Source organism: Oryzias latipes, chromosome 22, assembly GCF_053564925.1.
Source record: "Oryzias latipes strain Hd-rR chromosome 22, Olatipes_Hd-rR_3.1".
NCBI classification, from domain to species: domain Eukaryota; kingdom Metazoa; phylum Chordata; class Actinopteri; order Beloniformes; family Adrianichthyidae; genus Oryzias; species Oryzias latipes.
The window spans coordinates 14,786,737-14,800,713 of NC_136258.1; the positions used below are offsets into that span (position 1 = coordinate 14,786,737).

Consider the following 13,977-nt stretch of genomic DNA (forward strand, 5'->3'; position numbering starts at 1 on the left):
TGATGCAGCTCTTCCGGGATCTCTCCTGCAGCCCAACATTGTGGGTCAAGGCTTTCCTTTTCTTTTTGACGCCCACTTCCATGATTGTGCAACCACACTTCACTACAATATTGGTTTGAATTTGTGACCGGAGTTGCTCCCACGCTAAAATCCATGTCCATTGTATGTATGATATGTCGTATTTACTTTAACCCCTCTGACCCTACGGTTTCCAAGGTAAAATGTATTTGGAGTCCATCTTCAGCCGTCAGCGAGTCTTTGTTCCCAGTGTCTGACAATAAAGATTTTTTTTTTGCTCACAGGGCTGAAAGCTGTGTGAGGCAGCTCCTCTCTATATCTACATCTGAAGGCTGGTTGTTGGAGAAACTGTCTCCGTGGAGCAGATATTGTTATAGGTCCTCGCTTTAAGGAACAGAAAGTCATTACCTCAGGTAATCACACGTTCAGGGAGCTGACTTTACCAGGTTTTAGCTGCTCTTTAGCGAGCTGCCATGTTGCTTTTGTAAAAAATACAGTAACTTAGCCTTCAGAGACGATTTTTAAGTAAGAGTTTGACGGTGGATTCCATTTTTCGCGATACCGCCGGCACCGTGTTGGAGCCAAAATAATGATTGAACCAGTCTGAGTCATCGTTTCTATGGCAACCACTCTTTCCTATTGGGGATTAAACTTGTTGGAAGACCACACCCCCTACCACTCGAAAGCAGGCTCTAGATAATCTGTCAAACGTTTGACGTGAGACCACATGGTTTTATTGAGGCCGTTTAAAGCATGAATTACTGCAGAAATATGGGTAAAAAATTAGGATTAGCAAGAACATGTTAAAAAAAAGCATGAATGGTATTCTGACAAAAATAATGATAGAGTGAGAGCTGTTTATTTCTCAATAGAAGTCATTGGGATTTTGGCTTCTTGGAACTAGCGGGTACTTCCTGTTTAGAATGCGAAGGGGGAGGGGTCATTCAATCCAGTTCTCATATACAGTCCAAATATTTAAAAGAAAAACAAGTATATATTTATTATTTCACTTTCTATATTGATTGAGCCCATCATATTGCTTCTTCCTCCTAATAAAGGTGAATTTGAATAACAGCCATGGCTTCATAGAAGGTTATTAGAAATTATTTTTAGATTTCAGCAAAAATGCTATTGATTGATAGATCTCCAAAGGATGAAACAGTTTTGAAACATGTTTTTCGTCAAATAGTTTTGCCATTTGTGAACTTTAACCAACTGGACTGACAGGACAGGAAGAACCTACATTTAGATCCATGGCCCGGATCATCTCCTGAAATGTTTGTAAAAATGTCTATTTTTCATTTTGAAAACCTTTTTTTTTAAAACAAAAATTTGACATAGCGATGCAAGTAACCAAAAATCATCCTAACTCTTAAAAGTTGTCAAATAATTTGGTAATCAGTTATAAAATACTTGAAAGCTCATGGATCCTGCTTGGATCCTGCTTGCCTCAGTTTATGTTCTTTTTTTTTTTTATTTATGATTACGTTTTTTTCAAAATAAGATAAATATAAACACTGATTTACTGACATCGGGAATAAATAGGTTTCAAAATCATAGATAATTTAAGGCGGGGTGGTTGTGCTGTTGTTTTTTTTTTTTGTTTGTTTGTTTTTGGTGGGGGGGGGATGCATTAACAGGATGTCCTAAATTTTCAAAAGCTGACATTTCAATCCTCTCATCCCGTCGTGGTCTCCGTCCGTGACGCGCAGGATGCCTGCAGGAATGCATCTTTGAGATGGAGTGGCGCGCGCGTAAAGCAGATGGAGCGACGCGTGGTCAGAAATTGTCAGGAGTGGGCGTGGTTAAAAAAACGCCTCACTTTTGTCAAGTCTTGAAAAAGATACATTTAAAGAACAAACGTGTCCTCCTTAAAAGCAGACGTGGGAGCCGCCGGAGCGCTCCCGCTTCCTGCAGGAGGAGACGCACCGCTGCGCCTGATCTGAAGGAGGTGCGACTTGGTAGAAAAGGGAGAGCGTGGTCGCTCCTCTGGTCTCGCCTCCTCTACGGAATCCAGGAGGGTTTCAGATCAGGAGCAGCGAGGAGGAGCCCTCCGAGGCGCCTGTGGGACATGTTGGTGATCGCCGGTCGGGTGGGATCAGCCATCTGAAGGAGCTAAGCGGAGGCTGGCCGCCTGATCGCCTTACGTAACGGAGCTTTTGAGGAGGCGCCGAGGACGGAGGATCTGCTCAGTCAAAAGCAAGAAAACGCAGGTAAGCTCCCTGCCTGTAGATTCTCCATATTCCGCTGCTAAAAAGCTCGAAAATCAAGAAGGAAGCCCGGCTTTTAGTAATCATGTGGGTTGGATGCGCCACCGTTTGACTGACTGACGTGTTGTTAGATGACATCTCAATCTGTTTATGTAATTATTAAGGAGGACATCCGCGCTATCAGAAATTAATTCCACCAGCCAGGCAAAACTGCGCATGCGTGGAGCTGAGAAAGGGTAGGCAGGGTGATTATGGCGTTTTGGGGGGTTATAAAGCTGGTGTGCTATGAAGTAAGGCTGTGGGGTTAATGTGAGGAGTAACATGGCAACAGTTGCAAAGATTTTATTTTTTTTAGTTTTTAAGGAATGGGCGCCCCCTAGAAAATGAAGGTGGCACTGCAATCCTGTTTTTCAAAACTAAGGTATATATCTTTTTTTTTAATTCTCCCCATTGTTTTCCTTTTGTAGGTGTCTTTTAGCTCAGTATGATCATTGAGGACTTGGTCTTTGATCCAAAGTGAGATGAATCAGGGAGATAGCGCTGGTTCCATCCTCCACACAGACGACCTTTTCACCATCACAGACAGAAGCAGGAATGACCGCCGCACAGATTGCGTCCAAGCTCTCGTGCAGGATGAGCAGGACTTCGGCTCTCCTTCGGAGAAGGAATACTTGCTGGACGGAAGACTGATGGAAAACAACCACGTGGCTCATCCGGAGGGTAGCGGTGTGTACATCCAGAAAGCTGACCTGTCACACCTCTGCAGTAACGCTGATCCGGCGCACTCTGAGATGTCCAACCGCACTGATGGTACGCCACAAAATGCAGTGAACAGTGGAATCCACAACGGAGCAAAAGTTCCATTCAGTGCAGACGTGTGCCCGTCCAGCCGAGCTGAGCAAAAAACAGATCCTCAGTCGAGCCTTAAACGCAACGACAGCCGGCAGGAAGCTGAGGAAGAGCCGGACTTAGTCATCGAAGTGGGCGGGCAGACCATCAACGCGCACAAAGCTGTCCTGGCAGAGAAGAGCGACTACTTCAAAGCACGCCAGTCACGCAGTGTCCTGAAAGTGAAGGGCCTGAGTTACAAGACCATGTCCACGCTGATAGACTACCTTTACACCTCTCAGATCAGCGTGAGCAAGAACAACGTTGTGGACGTCATCACAGGGGCCAAAATCCTCCAGATCCACTGCGCCGTCCAGGCAGCTATAGACTCCATGTCGGAGCAGATCACCGTAGAGAACTGCTATGAGATCCTCTCCATCGCCAAGAAGCAGCGACTCAGTGAGCTGAAGGAGACGGCGTATGGATTCATGAGCAACAACTTCCTCCAGATCCTCAAAGACCCGGCCGTCTACGGACGTCTCACCGGGTCAGAGAGGGACCTGATCCTGAAGAAGAGAACTGAGGGCAGGAAGGCTCTGATGGTTGCAGAAGTAAACGACGTGTTTGACCGCGTCGGAAGTCGGCCCCCGAGTCGCAGTGGCAGCCGCCCACAGAGCCCCTTGTCTGTTGGGTCGTTGGAGGAGAACCACATGATCTACTTCTATAATGAAGCAGAGCGGGACTGGCAGTCTTTGACCGCAATGCCTGAAGACGTTAACACTAAAGGGTGTGGAATCTGCACCATGTACAATTACCTGTTCGTTGCAGGGGGGATAAAGGGGGATAAGGGCAAAGTTTCAGACAAAGTCTTCTGTTTCAACCCTATCACGAACCGCTGGGCTGAGATCAGACCCATGAACCAGGCGCGTGCACAGCTCAAGCTTGTCTCAATGGATGGCTTCCTCTACGCAATCGGAGGGGAGTGTTTGTTTACCGTGGAAAAGTACGACCCACGCATGGACCGCTGGACAACAGTGGCCCCCCTGCCGAAGGGAGCCTTTGCCGTGGCCCACGAAGCCACCACCTGCAGCGGCGAACTCTACGTTTCAGGGGGCTCCCTCTTCTACCGCCTCCTCAAGTACGACCCCAAGCGAGACGAGTGGCAGGAGTGTCCGTACAACAACAGCAGGAAGAAGTCCTCGGACATGGTCGCTCTGAGGAGCTTCATCTACCGCTTTGACGTGAACCGCGAGCAAGGCATCAACGTCTTCAAGTACAACACCATCGTGAAGATGTGGCACGACTGCATGTCGCAGAGGCTCGGCAATCACCTGCCCTTCCGGTGCGCCGTGATCGGCAACCGCATCTACTGCGTGAACAGGAGCCAAACTCTGCAGTTCGTGGTGGAGGAGGACAACGCCTATTTCACCGAGGAGACGCTAGGAGCCCCCCTGGACGCCAAGGGCATTCTTTTTCCTTTCGTTCTCAGTTTGCCCGAAAAGCCGGAAAAAGTCAAGTAATGTGTGTTCAGTCGAAATAATTGTGGTTTTCAGCCAAATGGCAATAAGCAGAAGACCTTATATACTCTTCAGTGTCGGCTCTGAACTCGTCTCATTGGCTGCTTGCAATGGAATGTGTGCATTTGCATGGCTATTTAATGCATCTACAGGGTTAACTTAATTTTAATGTTAAATAATGTGTCTGTAAGAATAATGACATGATGAAAGTGATTACCTTTGTTCAGTGCCCCTCTATTACTAGAATAGAAAAACACTTCATTCCAACTGGACGTACGTTGGTTTTGTTAAAGAAATAATAGTCAAGCTTTGTATGGCAGGCTCTATGCAAATGAGTGCAGATGGTCCTTCTCTAACGCTATCTAGTGGTTATTATTAGGGCTTATACACTTACAGGGCTCCATGTTCTGATTTGAGAACCTAATTTGTGTTCAAACCAAAAAAAAGAAAAAGATCATCGTGACACGTCGCGCTCTGTTCCCGCCTACATTCGTCTTCGAGTGCAATCTTAGATTCAGCCTTAAACGATGATCAGCAGAGATGATCCATTCTCATCCTTCTCATCCACACAAACATTTTTTTAGTAGATTTATTCAAATGTGTGTATTTCTTACATTTCAGAATCTATTTTTAATGAAAGATTTTGTACAAAGCAACTCAAAAAACACCACAATACAATAATAGGTTGGTTGGTTCTACAATTAGAGCAAGAATGAACAATTATGGCAGAAAAAACAGGATCTAAACTTAGTACGCTTTTTAAATCAAATACTTCAAACATAAAGTGTCCTTCTTATATTTTTACCCATTACCCTTTTCAGGTGACCACAGAGCTCCACAAACAAACTTCTGTTTATGTAATAACTAACAGGTCATGATGGTGTTGCATTAGTGCAAATTCATAAAAACTCTTTTTTTTTTTTTGGTTGTGTGATGCTGCAGTAGCACCGTGGGAATTTGCTTTGAAAGCTTCATCCTTGGAACAAATTGTTCTTGTTTGCATAGATGTTGATCTGATTCAGGTTGCATTGACGTGGTTGTGATTTTGCTGGCTGGCATCAGTTTTGCTGTGTGCAAAAAATATTTGTTTTCTTTTTTTTTGTCTGAGCTTTGAACCAAGTGGGAACCGCTGCCGTGATGCAATGCCAGCTCATAGCTTCCTGTCTGTGCTGTTTGGAATGAGCTCTTGAATGAACTGCTGGACCATGATATCAGTAAAAAATGTGTCAAAAAGTGCTTCAAATAAACAGATTCCATGTACCAAAGGGGTGTTTTCTCAACTATGTGTACATTAGAGAGTGAAGAAATGCTATTACATTTAGCAAATAACACTACTGCCACCTGGTGGACAAGAGCTGTAACATCTTTTGGGTTTGTAAGTCAATTAGACTTTTTTTTTAACCTATAGTCTTCTTGAAACATTCTATTTGGGACTACTGCAGTTAGAATAACATTGAGAGGTTTTTAAACTCTCACAAACACACATGTATGTGTATATATATATATATATATATATATATATATATATATATATATATATATATATATATGTGTATATATGTGTATATGTAAAAAAAAAAACGCCTCTCTCACCCTTCTGCGGGTGGTTTCTCCTCCAAGCTCGGGTCCTCTACCAGAGGCCTGGGAGCTTGAGGGTCCTGCAGTATCTTAGCTGTTCCTATACTGCACTTTTCTGGACTGAGAGGTCTGAGGTCTTTCCAGGTATCTGTTGTAGCCACTCCTCCAGCTTGGGGGTTACTGCCCCGAGTGCTCCAATTACCACAGGCACCACTGTCACCTTCACTTTCCAGGCTTTCTCCAGTTCTTTTCTGAGTCCCTGGTATTTCTCCAGTTTCTCATGTTCCTTCTTCCTGATGTTCCCATCGCTTGGCACTGCCACATCCACCACAACGGCTTTCCTCTGTTCTTTATCCACCACTACAATGTCTGGTTGGTTCGCCATTACCATCCTATCAGTCTGGATCTGGAAGTCCCACAGGATCTTTGCCCTTTCATTCTCTACCACCTTCAGAGGTATTTCCCATTTTGACCTTGGGGTTTCCAGTTCATATTCTGCACACTAAACTTTGTTCCTGTATATTATTGTTGATTGTGGCGCTCCATGTATGCTTTCCCTGCCAGCATCTTACACCCTGCAGTTATGTGCTGGATTGTTTCAGGCTCTTTGCACAGCCTACACCTTGGGTCTTGTCTGGTGTGGTAGATCTGAGCCTCTATCGCTCTGGTGCTCAGGGCTTGTTCCTGAGCTGCCAGGATGAGTGCATCAGTGCTGTCCTGTAGGCCATCCTTTTCTAGACATTGGTGGGACGTCTTGATATCAGCCACTTCAGTTATGGTCTGGTGGTACATCCCATGCAGGGGTTTGTTCTCCCATGAGGACAAACACTGCATCCTCCTGCCTGAGACACATTGAGCTTGATGTATTCATGCATCTTGGATGTTTCATCCTGGATAGTGGCTTTAACGCTCACTAGTCCTCGGCCTCCTTCCTTGCGACTAGCATACAGTCTCAGGGTGCTGGATTTGGGATGGAACCCTCCATGTACGGTGAGGAGCTTTCGTGTCTTGACAAAATTTAAATTTTAATATTTTTAAACACACACATATATTTAAATATTAAAAAGCTTCAATACTCATATTTAACAGAGTAATGGCTGAATTTGGTGTAGTCAGGCTCTGGATTTAGCCTTTTATTTGTGGAGGTTGCATGTTCTCCTCTTGCATTTAGTGGGTTTTCTGCTCTGCAATCCCCCCAAAGTCCAGAAATATTCCTCATAGGTTGATTGGGGAATAAATAAATACTTGTGAAGGTGAGGCCATTCAATGGACTGGCAATATTTATATGTAGTGAAACCCCCTCTTGCCTCAAAAAAAAAGAAAAAGGCTGGGATAGGCTCAAGCATCCTAATCCCCCAATAAATGAAAAAGCAGGTGTAGAGTGGATAATCTGGATTCACATACATGGTAGTTTCAATAAAACCTAAAAAAAATCTATTCAGTTTTAGCACCTTTTTTTTATTTGAGAGCTACCTGGTAAGTGACGAAACCCAAAATGTGCCTCTTCTTTTTTAACACTTAATCAAACCACAGCACTGCTTTTGTTTTTATAAAGTTAGTTCTCTATCAATATTTGTTATGGCATGGAATTTATTTAATTGTAAACAGAAAAAAAGCATCATAGAGTATTAAATATCTCACATAATATTTATTTCATCAAATCACATTTATTTAATTGGTACCCTAAGTATTTAAACATTTTCGAGACTGCATTCCCATCTTAAATCACCTTAAAACAAAAATATAACACAAACTATTTTATATGTATCAAAAATAAACAAATATTTACTTTAATACAAAACTGATAGAAAGACAAAATATTATTCAACAATCCATACTTCCTTAATCAGCACAAACATATTCTAAATGTTATTGTTGCTTATGGATGAATGTAGTATACACTATGCATATATAAGTAAACACTATTATAAACAAAATAAGTACACTTTTTCTCGTTATTGAGAGTTACTTTTATGATGATGGTGTTAAAAGCAAAGAAATAGTTTAGAAAAATTGCTTAAATTTGTAGAGAATAGCACAGGTCCCTTTCTTTTCATAAAGATATGATTCTTCAGAGCGATAACAAATACATTTTTGTCAAGATTGTACAGAAAAGAAGCATCTTATACCGTTCAGTCAACACTGGAGGGCAGTGTGAGCTTTGTGGATGTTCTACATCCCTGTCATCCATGCCTGTTTGAGCTTGTATGATGATACTTGGCTGTATTTTTGAATAGAAAGTCTGTATTAGGGTTCAGTTTCAGTTATAATGCAAGTGTAAATCAGAAAGAAACACTAATTCATTTTAAATTGTTTCCCAGCTGGCCACAAAACTAGCCAGCTCCCATTCAAAGCTGTTGTGTTGGGGTCAGGCAGTTGAAATTTGGTGGGTTTTAACAACAAAAAAAGACCAAAAATGTTAGCTAGCACTCATGTTTTGTTCACTTTTGGAGTATCAAAACGACAAAAGCTGAAAAGCACCTCTGAGTAAACAGTTTTTGCAAAATAGGTGGATTATGTAATCGACTAAAAGCCCAATTTATATTCAAGTAAGTCCTAATTCAACCCATTAGCCTTAATTAGTTATACAAAAAAGAAATTTTACAACAAAGAATGCATTGACCCTTTTATCTGTGTTTATTAGAAGTTTAGCTAGCTAACATAAGATAAGTTTCTTATAATACTTCTTATTATAACATTATCTGAAAAATGTGTATGCAAATTTTGATTAGAAAAGTTCTGAGTTTAGTGTTACTTTTTTTTCTATTTTATTATTTTATGACCCAAAGGTTAAAGAAGGCTAATCCACTAGAGGGCTAAAAAAAAAAACAAGGAGCCTCTTATAGTGTGGTCTGGATTTTTAAGTTTCTAGCCTGACTTTAAGTTTTTATTTTTTAGGATTTGGCAATGAGGATTCACCGGGAGTTGCAAAAGACAGTCCTATCCCACGAATGTCCAAACTTTTTGTGGTAAAGACCAGAATTGTTGAGGTGAACACAAAGGCTGATTATCTTGACAGTTTTGTTCACCTGATTGCATTAATACACATTCTAAACTTTATTTTTATTCTTTTTTTTTTAGAAGCAAAGTTCCTACAAATTATTTTAATTTCTTTACAAAAAACCCCAAACAACATCAATCTAGTCCTGTCAAGATGCCAGGAACAATTAGCCTTTCATACCTGAAGCCCATGTTCATGAAAAAGAGCTGTCAGAAAACAAAACACCAAAAATGCTTTAACAGTGCTTAGATTTAAGTTTGAAATTTACACCTTATTGCAATAAAATGCAGAATTTGAAAAAGAAAACGTATTAACAAGGAAATAACTCTAACTGTTGTCTTATTTAGAAGTGCAATATATACAGGGCATACAGGATTGTGGCACATTTGTTCTAAGCTTAATATATTAAATCTTAAAGTGTATTATCTGTGTAATATTTAGCCAAGATCATCTCTGCAGCCTTTAGAAGCTGTGATGAAACCTGCATCTTTCATTACCAAATGTAGGGCAAACCAGGAAGTGTCGAATGTTGCAGTTCTTCCAAAGTCCACTGGAGGCACGTTGCAGAAAGAAGATATTGTTTATTAGATCAGCTGTTTTGACTTCCATTTTAACCCTCCCAGTTAAGCAGATACTGCAAGCTCCACCCCAGAAAAAAATGAACTGTATGGTTACAACTACAGTCAATGGACTGAGCAGGTGGAGGTCCAGAGGAAGGCAGTGGCCCTGGACAAATAGAAGGTGGGGTCTGAACAGAGAGTACTGGGATAGTACTGGGGCTATTTAACTGAGGGGGCAACTTCTGATGATCTGCTTTGAGGTTAAAATCCACAGTAGATGGCTTTCTGCTGCAGTGCAAAGGTAGAGCGGTCCACCTCTGATTGATTGCAAGTTTGGTTCCCGTCTTGCCTGCCCATGTTGGGCAGAACCCCACATTGCTTCTGGTGGTTATAGGTTGACGCCAGTGTTTGGCATTGGAGCCGCCATTAGTGTGTGAATGTATGTGAATGGGACTGAGACTGTAAAGTGCTTTGGACCTTCAGGGAAAGTAGAAAAATGCGATACATTACTTTCCTATGTAGTGAGGTGCAAGGCGATGCATGCTATAAGTACCCCTCTTGCAGGTATCAGCACCAGCACCCAACAGGCCGTCCCCTAGCCACCCATCAGAGACACTGAGACTAGACCTCCCTGAGACCAGCGGGAGGAACCAACAAACCACACTAAATGGAGAAAAAGCATTGGCAGAGGTAAGCAGTGTATTATGGGCACTTTTGGCCCAACAATGTCTCAAGACCAAGTGGAGGAATTCCTAAGAGACCAGGGGTGACCGTGGTCTTTAGCAAACAGGAAGGAATTGCAGTACAGGGTTGGCTCCTGCCCACTCTGGACATGCTTACAGTCTGTAACATCTTTAACCATAGTGGGCCACTATAGTCTTCTGCTAAAGATGGGAAAATGTGACTACACAAATAAGAGGTGTGAGAGCTGGTCATAACTTGGTATCTGAGGTTGGGAGGAACAAAGGGTCGAATGGACATTTAGGAGAAACCAGATGACTGAGGAGGGACGGTTAAACCTCCTTTTCTACATCCACCAAAGTAACAGCTAGTTGAGGGGATTTAAGGCTGATTTCCACTGGTACGTCTGTGGTCTCTCTGCGGTGCGTCATAACATGACACAAAACATGCATTTGACTCAGTGAGGAAGGAGAGGGTATGGGGCCTGATTGTTTGATTGTTTACGTTATGGAAGCGCAAAGAGAGCGCAATGACCTATGCAACACGGAGATGGAAGGTCAAACTACTCCTCCAGAAGCCAGGGGAGAGGGGGAATGGACCGGAGACGCAACAGAGACCAAACTACCGGTGACTGACGGGCGTCAGATGGACCCCCCACGCAACGTAACGGACCAGTGTAAATTCAAGGTTAGACTAAAAAAGTGTACCTTTCACAACCGTTACATACCACTCTCATCTTTTTAAGTGGAACAACTTGCAGAATCAGCGACTGACATACTTTTTCACCCCACTGTAAACAGGGGTAACCAGTAAAGTAGCATTAGCTTGATTGCACTGGAGGAATAAAAAGGGAGAGCTCCACGATGGAGAAGCTTGACACTTGTTTGAGTAAAGAAAAAAGGTTTGGAGAAATGCTTGCCAGTTTTTTTGCACTTGCTGCTTTGTTTTTGCCAGATAAAAAGAGGAGAAAAGATACAAATTAAGGCCTGTCAATGAAAAATTCAGTCCTGATCTCCTACCCAACACACCTTTTCTGTACTTATTAAATGCACCAGATGAGTTTTATTTTGAATGAGCTGGATTTGAGTGTAAATGTTCTAAATAAAGTCCTTTTATTTTTGTTTAAAACATTTTCCTAGAATTACAATAAATAGATATATTCTGCAATGGGGAGCCAGTTTAACTCGTGCTGGTTTGCGGCGCCTTCCGTCCGTGAAACCCGGGTTCGACTCTGGGCTGCTCCCTGTTCCCTTCTCCACCTCTGCCGGTTCCAAGACCGGTTTGAGAAGGTTGCGTCAGGAAGGGCATCCGGCGTAAAACATTGCCAAATTTACCATGCGACTTGTTCGCTGTGGCGACCCCTGATGGGAGAAGCCGAAAGTGGAAGAAGAAGATATATTCTGCAATGGACCGCGTGATGATGGTGGAGGCTACACCGTCAAATTAATTTTTTATATAAAACAATGGTTGGCATAGTTGTTTAATATTTTCAGTTCCATACCACAGGACGCACACACATAAACAAACACACACATACAAATCAAGATGGAAATGTCGTTAAAAGTGAATTATTTATATCAGATCAAAAAAGTCAGAGTCACAACATATGAAGCTTATTTGTTTGTTTCACAAAGTCATCTTGTCTCTCTTGTATCTATATGGTGTTGAGTGCTAGGATTTTTTTACTGGGTCTATCACCATGGTAACTCATGTTGGAAAGCTAACCTGCTCCACAAGTTGGGAACTCTTTTATAGTGGTGATGACTCCAGACCAAAAATCTCCTTATGTAGCCTGACCAGCAGCTTTAAAGCTAGTTTCTTATGCGGTCTGAATAAACAAGATCTAGAACAGACGTTATTACATCACTTACATAACTAGAGCTCTAAGCGTTTTCATTTCCAAACACACTGGATGAAAATTATTCTACAAAAACAAGAGAGAGCTCAGTGAATCATTTTAGTGCAGAGATTACAGGAAAGGAAAACAAATCATTCCCAACTCACTTTTAAGATGTAGTGGTGATTGTAATCAATTCATTCACTACATGAGCATCAAGCTATACTTTATCAATCAATATATTTTCTAGTTTATTCTTGTCTTTTAAGATGTATACTTCCATTATTTTGTTACTGCAGAGTTATAATATTAAAATAACAAGGATTTTGCTCTGACTTATGTATTTTACTTTTATTCAACCAGATAAAAAACCCATTCAAGTCAACTTTTTTTTTAGAAAAGGCTTTTAAAAAATGACAATAGCATATCAAAAGAAACAAAGAGAAATAGAAAAGTAAACCAACAATTTAGAGTACAAGAGTTAAGAACCAGAAGAGAAACAAATTAATAGCACAATCACTGTTCAAAGGACTCTGTTCTTTTCATTAAGATATTACCAAAAGCATCAAGAGGAACAAAATTAGCCATTTTCCTCTGAGTTTGTTGAATGTTTCAGTCGAAAGAGGTAGCAAATGGGTCCTAATACGAAGAACAAGCAAACGATGAAGGTTGTATGAACGAAGAGCGTAAGGACTTCTTGATCTTTGAGGATGAAAAGTGAAATAAGTTGACTGCAGCAGTATAGAGATGCATCCTTAAGGGATGAGTTCTAGAAATGGAACTTTGTGTTGAAATATAATTACTGCACATATTTATGTCACAAAATTATTAGAAAATTCAAGAAACAAGCAACAATGATCGGTCGAAACTGTTATTAATAACTGTGTTTGTTTCTGGCTTCATTAGTCTGTTTTAATGAGTAGATTTTAAGAGTTTAAAACTAAAACGCTGTTTTTGATCAAGTCAAGCAAATCTCAATGTGTATATATACGTGCCAGATGTGCACATATACGTATATACATGCACATATATGCGTGCAAAGAGGGGGAAAAAATCCTTCTAAAGACCAGTCTTAGAACCATCAGATCACTTGTTAGATCTCTGTTTTCATTTAAAGACGCACTCCGGTTATCTTTTTAATCCATTTTCAGAGCGTTCCCAGTGGTCTTTGAATTATCATTATGCTGTTTTTAGACAAAAATAAAAAAAATTGAAGGACATAGTTTCTGCAGAGCGGCAGGAGTTCGTTTGAAATTTACCTCTTTACCTCTGTTTACATGCTAGCCCCTTACACCCCCCAACCTCACATTATGGGTGCAGCAAAAATGGTGTGGAGCAGGGAGCTTGTGGGCCTCCCAGTGTATTTTCTGCGAAAACAGCTTCTTTTTTTTTCATCGGCTCCTGATTCCCAACAGTTTGAATAAAGAAATACTCAGAGAAGCGATTGTAAGCTTTAGTTTCTTTCTATAGGTACTCCATTTCATTGGAGTGGGGTCTTTAAACCTACCTTAACCCTTGTGCTATCTTAGATGACCCCACCCTTACTTTGACGTGTCATTCCTACCATGACAAAGGTGGATAAAGGTGGAAAGATTTCATGTAATCCATGGACACCAGTGAAGATCACAAATCATTGAAGAAAAAAGGTTCAGAGCACTGTCTAGTGGGTCTAGATGACCCAACTCTCAATGTTAAAGTGCCTAGGATAGCACAAGGGTTACATTAGCCCCATGAAGATGCAAAATGG

The 13,977-nt window shown here is 41.4% G+C and overlaps 1 protein-coding gene across 1 annotated transcript; it reads left to right on the forward strand.

The window, feature by feature from the left end:
* The first annotated feature begins 1,748 nt into the window (after positions 1-1,748).
* Positions 1,749-5,838, forward strand: kbtbd11 (kelch repeat and BTB (POZ) domain containing 11). Its single transcript, XM_023951793.2, has 2 exons — positions 1,749-2,231; positions 2,696-5,838. Exon 2 carries the CDS (start codon positions 2,750-2,752, stop codon positions 4,574-4,576), a length of 1,827 nt encoding a protein of 608 aa, XP_023807561.1. The 5' UTR covers positions 1,749-2,231; positions 2,696-2,749; the 3' UTR covers positions 4,577-5,838.
* The last annotated feature ends 8,139 nt before the right edge of the window (positions 5,839-13,977 follow it).

Excerpts from the sequence above, each read along its gene's own strand:
- kbtbd11 (XM_023951793.2), top strand. The coding sequence starts at position 2,750 with ATGAATCAGGGAGATAGCGCTGGTTCCATCCTCCACACAGACGACCTT.